At 45.3% G+C, this 10,642-nt stretch overlaps 1 protein-coding gene across 8 annotated transcripts in view; it reads right to left on the bottom strand.

The window, feature by feature from the left end:
• Window positions 1-10,324, bottom strand: part of arhgap36 (Rho GTPase activating protein 36) — a 14,175-nt gene extending 3,851 nt beyond the window's left edge. For 2 of the 8 annotated variants that reach the window (XM_025060477.1, XM_025060697.1), the window contains exons 1-6: window positions 9,958-10,324; window positions 8,543-8,685; window positions 5,003-5,238; window positions 2,924-2,992; window positions 1,493-1,761; window positions 144-366 (exon numbers count right to left, since the gene is read on the bottom strand). In XM_025060477.1, the coding sequence (XP_024916245.1) occupies window positions 144-366; window positions 1,493-1,761; window positions 2,924-2,992; window positions 5,003-5,138 (697 nt within the window). In that variant the 5' untranslated portion in view covers window positions 5,139-5,238; window positions 8,543-8,685; window positions 9,958-10,324. Of the gene's footprint in view, window positions 1-143; window positions 367-1,492; window positions 1,762-2,923; window positions 2,993-5,002; window positions 5,239-7,556; window positions 8,359-8,542; window positions 8,686-9,957 lie in introns of those variants that run through there. The other 6 variants (XM_025060509.1, XM_017038840.2, XM_025060551.1 and 3 more) reach the window with 6 other exon arrangements.
• Window positions 10,325-10,642: the final 318 nt, after the last annotated feature.

The raw sequence follows: 10,642 nt of genomic DNA, 5'->3' as shown, positions 1-10,642 counted from the left end.
CGGTGCATTACAGTACAGTACGGTACAGTACTGTACAGTACAGTACAGTCGGCCTCTGGTGAATCTACAGCTTCATAAGACCTTGAACGTAACCACCACTGTGTTCTGTGTGAACCTGTCGATTGTGTGGCGACTTCTCTGACCGTAGGTGAGGATGTGGGCGCAGCAGTGGTCCACAACACGTGGGACTTGTCTGTAAATGGGGTTGAGACTCAGTTTGGTCTGGGTCCTGGTCTCTGAAGAGCCAGCTCCACTGCTCAGGGACTTCTTCAACTCCAGTTCGGCAGGGTGAGAGAGCTGTAGCGCCTCCAACAGGCGGGACTGACTTTCTACAAGGTCAGAGATGGAGTCGACTGACAGACCTCCCTGCCAAGCAGGAGGGAGAGGAGGGAGAGGAGGGAGAGGAGGGAGAGGAGGGAGAGGGGAGGAAGAGGAGGGAGAAGAACCAGGGGTGAGGACAAAGGAACTGAGGAGAATCAAATCTTCAAACATGATCTCATTCAGATCCTAAAGAAACAAAGAAATCCTCAACAGGAAAAAAACAACTTCTGGTTGAGTTCAGCTAAAAATAAATTATTTTAAACTTTTTTCAAGTTGTGGAGATGATTAAATGATCAACCAACAACAGTACACGTGTTCATGATTCATTTGTGCTCGCTCTCTCTCTCTCTCTCTCTCTCACACACACACACACACCCACACACCTATTATTTGGCAGAAACTGGAAACCAGCTCTGGATCCAGCTCTGGTTTCCAGTTTGTGCTGCAGGTCAAAGGTCAAAGTTCCTGCACTGTTCAGGAATGTTTCTCATCAGATTTTTGCCATAAAAAATTAAAATAAATAAAAGGCAACCTTTGGTGTTGTATATTTGGCAAACACACCAGCTAATATAAATAAACAAGACAGATATCTATTACAATCATTTTGGCAGGTTGCAAAAAGGCAATAACCAGGAAAGGGTTGAGTAACGAATCCCCGACAAATTCAGACTGGATACAAATAGTTGAAGAAATTTACAACATGGAAAGATTGACATTTTCCTTGAGGTCACGCACCGGAAAAGGTGATCAATATTGGAAAAGATGGAGGACCTACACAGATGGAAGATGAGTTTGCCTTTGGATGTACTTTCTATGTGGATACATTTGGACTTTTCCTTTTTAAACTTGATGTCTCTGCACGGTGACACTGTAACCCGAACCCATGACCTGATTTAGTCAGCTCTTAATTTTGAAGACCACCATTGTGTTTTGCCATAGATGCCCATAAAAACTAATAAAATAAAGTTTAAAAATAATTAAATAAATAAATAAAAGGCAATTTTGGCTTTAAATCTTATTTTGTGGTTTAGTAATTATTTATTTAAAAAAAATGTTTCCATCCATTAATCCTGGGAATCTGGAGAACTAAGGAAAAGATTTTCCTAAAAGATTTTCCTGTAGTCTGTGGGATATTTAATCCCTAATCCAGATTAGGTTTTTGGAAACGTACCCTCCTGTGTCCTCGTCCGCTGTTGTCCAGGAAGGTTGGTGACAGTGGTTTGTGGTGAGGGTCTATGATCGGTTCCACAGAGTCAGGGCCTGGTGCCTTGGTACCATTAAAGAACATCTTTTGTTTCTCGGCTCTGAACCTCAGGATGGTGGCCTCCAGGTCCAGACAATCCCGTCTGCTCTCCTTCACTGCATCCTGACGACGCTTGTAGGCGTGGTCGTTGGCGATGACCTGGGAGAGTGGAATTCCAAAGGCCTTCGGAGCGGTTTCTGAGGAGAGGACAGATTCACTTTGGGTTTTTGGGGGGGTTTGGACATATTTATACACTTGATGTTTAAATGTATGTTTGTATGCACGACTGCTGAATTTAATTGACCCTCAGGAAAAAAATAAAGTTTGAATTATGTTTATCAGTTATATGTGTGAAACAAACTTGTAAAGGGAATACTAAATACTAAATACTGTATACTAAATACTGTATTTAAAACATAATAGTTCTGATTAAGAGAACAGAATTGAACCAAACTGCTTCGTTTCACCTCACTGTTCCTGAACAAAAACAAAAACTCATCGCGGATATTTTTAAATGTGGATTTTCCTGAAGTCTGTTTCTGCCTCATCAGCAGAGCAGCTGCAGGAAAATCCTCCTCCTCTGGGAATGAGAAGGACTTGAAAAACAAGCACACACATGAACAAAATAATTTCCAGAGAATCCAGAATTTTCCTTCATTTTTCCTATGAAGAGACCAGTGAGGAGCGCAGCGTTCCTCTGCAGATCAGTCCTCAGCTTCCTCTCTGGGATTTATCTTCTTAACTGAGGATTAATCTGTCACCTGAGGAACTTTTTAGTCCAGCACTCTCATGACCTTCAGTCAGAGCCAGGGGGCGCTCTGCCAGCTCCTCATGTTCCGTCTTCATTAACAGCTAAGACGCTGAATAAAGGATTTAAATCCTCACGTTGACTTCAGCTGTAGTCCAGAGTAATCTGAGGAAACTCACCCTCTCATACAGAAGTCCATAGAGAAATTCAGTGATTCTAGAGTCACAGCAGCTGTTGGTTGTCCTGCTGCCTTCATCCCTATGCTCACTAAATGTGTTACACTACCACCTGACAGCTTCAAATCCTCTTTCCAAATTTACTCCAGTGACACAAACTGACCACAGGGAGCAGCAGCGGACCAGCAGCTCCTGAGTCCCCGTGAGTTAAAATCATTGATTTTCTCCATGGACTTTGGTGTGGAAGATGTCTGACAGAGATGATCGTGATAGTGTGTTGTTGTCAGAAGGAGGAAAGCTGTTCTGAACCAACTCACGTCAGCAGAACTGATGGAGTTTCCTCTCCAACAGAGAGGACTTTGTTCCTCAGAGTCCACCAGAGGAGGACATCTAAACATACCCACTGATAAGGAGGAGCGAGGAGACACCACTCACCCTGCTCCTTCTTCTCCCTGGAGAAAGAGTCAAACTTCCTGCGCAGAGATTTTCTACGTTTCTGTGTTTCTGTGGAGAAAGAAGAAGAAAAAAAACTCTTCAGTTCAGTTTTCAGACTGGAGTCAGGAGTCGGCAGAGAAACATGTTCTAGAGGAGGTGAGGGGGGGAGGTGAAGGAGAGGGAGGTGAAGGAGGGGGAGGTGAGGGGGGGGGGAGGTGAAGGACAGGGGAGGTGAAGGAAAGGGGAGGTGAAGGACAGGGGAGGGGAGGGACAGGGGAGGTGAAGGACAGGGGAGGCGAAGGACAGGGGAGGGGAGGGAGAGGGGAGGGGAAGGGGGGGGGGGGGGGGAGAAGGAGGGGGGAGGTGAAGGAGAGGGAGGTGAAGGAGGGGGAGGTGAGGGGGGGGGGAGGAGAAGGGGAGGAGAGGTGAAGGAGGGGGGGGTGAAGGAGGGGGGGGTGAAGGAGGGGGGGGTGAAGGACAGGGGAGGGGAGGGAGAGGGGAGGTGAAGGAGGGGGGAGGAGAAGGGGAGGAGAGGTGAAGGAGGGGGAGGTGAGGGGGGGGGGAGGTGAGGGGGGGGGGAGGTGAGGGGGGGAGGTGAAGGAGGGGGGGGTGAAGGACAGGGGAGGCGAAGGACAGGGGAGGCGAAGGACAGGGGAGGCGAAGGACAGGGGAGGTGAAGGACGGGGGAGGTGAAGGACGGGGGAGGTGAAAGAGGGGGGAGGAGAAGGAGAGGGGGGGTGAAGGAGGGGGGGGTGAAGGAGGGGGGAGGAGAAGGGGAGGAGAGGTGAAGGAGGGGGAGGTGAGGGGGGGAGGTGAAGGAGGGGGAGGTGAGGGGGGGAGGTGAAGGACAGGGGAGGTGAAGGACAGGGGAGGAGAAGGAGAGGGGAGAGTAAAGTTAAAATGTAACACTTGTTTTCAGTTTTTCTTCATTTCCAGTGTTTCTTCTCTTACGTTCGACCTCCTCCTCCTCCTCCCTCTCCCTCCCCCCTCCTCCTCCTCTCTTCTCCTCTCTCCACCTCCCTTTTCATTTGTCTGTTTTCCCTCCATCCTTTGAGAGGATTTAAATAAACTGCTGGTCTTTGGGGAATAATGGAGTGGAGTTCCCACAAGCACAGGAAATGAACGTTTATTATCAGAATGAACACTTGAATCCAAACACGTAGGCGCGCACACACACACACACACACCTTCAGTTCTCCTCCAATTTGTTCCTCCTGTTCTTCCTATTTTCCTCTATCCTTCCTTGTCTTTCCCACCCTTTTTCTCCCCCTGCTCTTTTCTTTTTTCTGTCAACACAAACATCAGACACGGGGGAACGGCGGTGTGGTGGAGGAGCCACAGACTGAGGCAGAAGATTTCAGTTCACCCCAGGGAAGGAATGAAGGGGAAGAACATTCCCCCGACTTGACTTGGAGCTCAGACTGAAGGAACTGTTTGTTCCTGCACCGATGGCGTAAACAAGAGAGTAAATAACCAGACACTGTCTCTGTGTCCTCAGAATAAATACAAACACATACTAATTCACCTAATCTTGACCAGATGCAGTTGATCGCTGTGTGAACCACAGATTATCACAGAGGAACTACAATCTGCCGTCAATTATCTCTAAACGTCACGTTTGATCAACTGCTGTCACTGTGCCTTTAAATCCCTGATTTCTCTGTGGACTTCTTTACTGTAAAGGCCGTGTGATGCCGTTTCTTCTTCAGTGGTTTTTGTTTAGTTTAAAACATGGTGTGGGAGTTCAGTGGAAAAACAGTCAGAGCTCTGAGAATCTGCTGGAGATCAGTGAAAGAAAACCTTGATGTAACGGTGTTTCTCTGAAACACTGTTCACAGGAGGTCAGAGGTCAACGACTCCACGGAGAACAGCAGTCTGAGAATATGGTCCGAGCTGCACACACAGTTGTTCTTTTCTGTCAGACCCTGTGATCAGTCTCACAGATATACCCTGACTGACACACACACACACACACAGATCTCTGAGGATCCACACACACAGATATACCCTGACACACACACACACACACACACACACACACACACTGACCCAGAACAACTGTTTGTGTTTTGGTCCAACCTTTTGGGATGCTGATCTTAAACTCCAGGTCCAGCTCCTCCAGGTGGTACAGCGCCACCTCCTGTAAGCGGGCTCGCTCCAGTTCTGACAGGCTCTGGATCGGTACCGGCTGGAGCCGAACACTTTGGCCCAACATGGCGGTTCCAGTGTGGTTGGCCTGGAGGACAGAAGCCAGAGGAGTTCAGAGAGGAGCAGCAAGACGAGGAGACGTCTGATGTTTGGATGTTACCAGGACGCTGCCAATAAAGTGACACACACACAGCTTTATTATTATATTTAGAGAATACCAGTTTTTATGCTGGTCGTATCATTTTATTAAAGGCCAGTCCGTGAAAAAAATGTCAGACATTTAATCACTCTGTGGCGCAAAATATGTTGGGGACTGCCACTGCCTTAGATCAGCAGCAGGAAATACAGTCAAAAGAAATCAGCCACTAGAAACTTCCATGTTCTTCCATAACTAGATGCTGCTGAAACTTTTTTCACAGAGCGCTGGAACTGACCGACGTCTGTTTCACCAACAGACACACACAACAACAACAACAACAACAACAACAACAACAACAACTGCTGCTGAGCTCATTGAATGCAGCCCCTGGTCAATGTAGTAGTAACTGTGTTATGTACAGACTCCTCTGACCCAAACGCTGTCATCAACATCTTCTGTTTGAACCTGGAGCAGCTCTGAACCTCCATGTTGGCTCCAGGTTCTTCTGGGTTTCATTGGGCTGCGGTCACAACATCTCCCCACACTCAGCACAACACTTTCTGCTCTTCAATCACTGGTTCCTGTCCCTGCTCTCCCTCAGGTGGACTGGAACCACATCAGTCGGTGCAGACACTGGTTCCATTTAAAAAGCAGTAAATAAGTCTTGTTGGTTAGTTTTGGCAGCAGGATGTCCTGGATCTCTATCAGTTTCCCTCCGTGGCCCCTGGGTATGCCCCCGCCCCCTGTATAAACCCACTTAGTTCATTTAAATGGGACTGAAACAAACTCTCCCCTGAGTGAAAGTGATTCAAACACGATGGAGAAGATGAGTCTGCTTCAGAAGGACGCAGCCTGCAGCAGGACAAGACCCACTGACTCTGACTGAAAGTGTTGTATCTGCACATTTCATCCACGGCTGCTGAACATTTAATGACCGTGTTTGATAATGATAAAAAAATAAAAAAAAAAACAGTTCATGAACAGCTCACTTTCCTTCTCCAGAGTGCAACCAATTACAGACCGACTCAGGTCTATAGTAGACTGGAGTATTACTGTATGCTAGACCCACTTCCAAAGCTGGAACAACACTTCTGGACAACCATGCTCCATAATAGAGGAGTGATCAGAGGAGTGATCACATCAAAGGAGTGACAAGGGGAGCGTTCAGAGGAGAGGAGTGATCAGAGAAGATACTAGAGGAGTGTTCAGATCAAAGGAGTGACCAGCAGAGTGATCAGAGCAGGTATCAGATCAGAGGATTGATCAGAGGAAAGGGGTGATCAGAGGAGACTATAGGAGTGTTCAGATCAAAGGAATGACCAGAGGAGTGATCAGGGCAGGTATCAGATCAAAGGAGTGATTCACGGTGTCATCACAGGAGTGACCATAGAAATGACCTAAGTTTCCTGAAGGGAACTCCAGAGGGATTAATAAAGTGCTATCTGTCTATCTATCGATCTAGAAGCCATTGACTAACAGGAGTGTACAGAGGAGCAACCACGAGTGTGATAAGATCAGAGGAGTGACCAGAGGAGTGACCAGAGGAGTGCTCGTCCCTGTGCAGCAGGAAGCAGCTCTGGACAGCTCCCTTTTCACTGATGTAAGGAGTGAAGTGTAAACACCGGCAGCTTGGTTTATGTAACAGTTCTTAATCTTCAGTTTGACACAGAGTGGTTGGAGAAGGAGCTGCTGATCATCAGCTTTATTATCTGTGAGCAGTGAAGCAGAGGAGGAGTCAGCACAAGCAGAGTCAGCTCCACACCCCAGGGCCTGTGCCGCTGTGGTACTGTTTCAACTGTACTATGATGCTTATATAATTCCTGAAGCCTGGGGAGGGTTACACTGAAGGATGACCTGGTTTTTCTTGAATAAAAGTTTGTTTTAGATTAAAGCAAAAAAAGTCCACAAAGGGCTGATGATGTTCTGAGCAAGTTCCCTCTGTTTAGTCTATGTACTGTTCATGTTATCGAAGTAAACTGCTGTAACCGCAGTTAGTGCCGTAACAAGCCGTAACAAGCTGTGAAGATTGTGGCTGCGTGATGTGCAGTGATGTAACCTAGTAAACTGCTAACAATCTGTCTTTGTTATTTCTGAAGATGGCTGTGAAGTTCTGCATAGAACTAACGCAGGAATGTAAATTTTTGTATATTGCTGTAAATTGTTGTGACCTGCTAATGAGCTGTAAAGTGCAGTGAAGCGCTGCAAAGTGCTGTGAAAGTGCGTGTCCTGTGGTTCCTTGCCTCGTGGGTGAGCTGTTTGTTATTGTGTTCTCAGATCCAGTGATAAATGTTCAGACTGTGCTGTGATTGTTAACAGATGCTACTGTTGCCGCTCTGACTCACTAACCTCTCACTTCTCGGCTCCTCCGCGCTGTTTTAACGTCATATTAACCCCTTTGTTTGTCCACATTTAGCCCAGAGTTTACTGACGATGACGTCAACAGAGTGTGAGTTACTGTACCACCGTAAATCACACTCTTCACTGCATTAAAAACACATCAAAGGAGTTAAAGGATAAAGAAGCTTTGTTTTTGCTCTAACGGTGTGGTCATGACTGACGGTAAGAGATGGTTAGCAGGGCAGGAGGATCAACAATATCCAATTCAATATCATTCAGCAGTGATGACCACAGGAAGCAGCAGTGGGTCAGTTCCTGTGTCTGTGAGCTGAAATTCACGATTTTATCAATGGTCAGTGGGTGCGAGAGTGGTTTACAAACATCAGTTTTCTGTTAGAAAAGTTACAAGAGACAATAAGTGATTTGTACATTTTACCGGTGTCAGCCACTAGATGGAGACTCTGATAGTTTTAAACGTTACGCGTCTACTGTGAGTCAGTGTCAGTATTTTTAAAGTCAGTCAACGTCCTCCAGTCCAGTTCCTGTTTTCCTTCAGTTTGTTATTGAGGGTCATATTAAGAGGGAAACAGAAGATAAAACAGGACTTGATTGGCAGCTGGAGGAGCCAATAGGAGTCTGGAGTCCACTGCTTTTTTATCCATATGAAGAAGTTCCAACATAATTAATCAAGTGAAACAACTAATCATTAACTCTTATTTATTTTTAACTTCTGTCTCGTTTGTCCAACACCTTATTTCATGAATATTTATACGATTCAAAACAGATTAAAAATGTCAAATATTTACTCTTTTCACAGGAGACAACCTCAAACTGCTGTACACCTGTAGAAACTCGGTCTCTACTGCTGGTTAACAACTACTGACACAGAGGGTCCTTGACAGAACAACCACAGACAGAGTCAGAGAAACCAGAAAGATATGGATCAAACACACACACACACACACACACACACACACACACACAGAGTCACTTACTCTCAGTTCAAATGGACAGCAGGCTCCTGATTTGGCTTTTAATCCAGTCCTCAGTCAGAAACACAGACATGAATCTGAGCAGAGTGGAGAGTGGATGGAATTAGAGGAGGAGAAAAGAGAGGAGGAAAGAGGAGGAGGAGCTCCTAAGATAAACAACAGAGAGGGGAGGAGAACACAGGAGAGAGAAGAAAAGACATGATGTAAGATACATGAATGAATGAGGAGAAAATTTATGTTAAAAAAAAAACAAAAAACATAAGCCACCTGAACTGAGCAGGAACAAGACAGTTGGACCAGGAGAAATACAAAGATTTGTTGCTTTAGCAGAAAAAATTAACACTTGGTCTTTTTGTTTTCACCAGGAGCAGCCAGTGACATCTAATAAAACGTGTGTGTGTGTGTGTGTGTGTCTGGAGAGTGTCTGTCATCACGGCAGCTGCAGATGAGGATAACACCCTGACCTCTGACCCAGAGGATTCACGATATTCAGGTCGTTGCCAACACTCAGTCATAAGTTAAGGTTTGAACTTAGTGAAGGAAGCAGCAGTGGACCAACAACTGCTGCGTCTGTCGCCTTAAATCACTCGTTTTCTCTATGGACTTCTGTACAGAGTTAGCACCAAATTGACCAAATGAATGATCAGACCCTAGTTTTGTTTTGAGCCTGATTCTGACCCTTGACCACCTGACCACCTGACCTAATGAAGTGAACATGAGTGTGACATCACCATCGTTGACCCTTCTCACTTCCTGTTCATCTTACAACATAAGATAACACATCCAGGTCAGAACAGGACCAGGTCAGGACCTCAGGGATGACTGGGAGGCATTTGTGCTGAGTCTGAGTCAAAACAGACACACGCACACACGCACAGAAAGGGAATGCGTTGTTGAAAATGACAATGCTGCCCCCTGCTGTCTAATGCCTACAGTAACAACTGAGCTTTTAATTATTTTTGCATTCGGAATCACTAAAACAAAGTGTTAGCTCTTAGCTGTGAAGAGTTACAGCAAGGAGGGAAACAAACCTGCAGTCATTTTAAATAATGTGACTGTTGTTCTGATGGTAGATTTTACCATCAGAACAATAATTAATGAAGCTTCTTTTATATGAACAATTTTATAAACATACCTCACATTGACAAAAAACAAAAACAAAAGTATTTTAAAAATGGCCAAAATAAGTTTAAGGCAGCCAGCAAGAAGCTAAATTGTTTTATGTGCCATAAAAAACACACAAAATTAACCTGGAAGTCACAACTATTACATACATCTAAAAAACCAAAATGCAACTGAAGAAAAACATTAAACGTAGCTGCTGTGGAGTTAAAAGTTTGTTGTGAATCACAGTTAGAGGTTTGTTTGTTTTGTAGCAGCAGCATCTTTGGATGTTGACAACAGAGAGGAGTCTTTACCTCAGAGACTGTTTCCTGGACACAGGTGTGGAGAAGGCCGATCCTCAGGTGGAAGAATGGTTTATTTACAGTGTGAGAGCCGACACTGCAGATACAGTAGAGACACTGTTTGTCCAGGAAGGAAATATGAGAAGAAGAGGAAGAAGAAGAAACCAGAGAAGAGCAGGAGGAAGGACAAACATCATCCTCATCATCATCATCATCCTCATCTTCGTCCACCTCCTGTCTCAGCTTTCATCACCACTGACCTCCAACCTCTCAGTCTGTCCTAAACACTGGTCAAGTTTAACCCTCATCAACTTCACATCTTTTTTCTTTCATTCTTTTCTCTCTCTCTCTCTCTCTCTCTCACACACACACTCAGCTGCAGCCCCTTCACTGATCACTCTGATCAAACTTGACAACAATCAGCTGCTGATGGAAGCATGGATTGGCTTAAAGGAAACCAGGTGGGTAAGGCTTTTAGAAAGGATACAGATAAAGGGCAAGTTCGAAACTTTTAGCCACTGCTTTTGTATTTTTATCTTTATCTTAGTTCCTTTGAGCATAAAAAAATAAATCATACAGACTTCAAAGGGAACTTGCCGTTAGTCAAAAAGACAGTTAAAAGGACAAGAGTAAAGCAGATTAGAAAAAGATACTGCCAGTGATTTTAGCTCACAGACCAAAGTCCACAGAGAAAATC

Source organism: Cynoglossus semilaevis, chromosome 1 (genome assembly GCF_000523025.1).
Source record: "Cynoglossus semilaevis isolate Cse_v1.0 chromosome 1, Cse_v1.0, whole genome shotgun sequence".
In the NCBI taxonomy this organism is placed as follows: Eukaryota; Metazoa; Chordata; class Actinopteri; order Pleuronectiformes; family Cynoglossidae; genus Cynoglossus; species Cynoglossus semilaevis.
The sequence above is the reverse complement of the archived record's forward strand: the minus strand, read 5'-3'. Positions and strand labels throughout refer to the sequence as shown.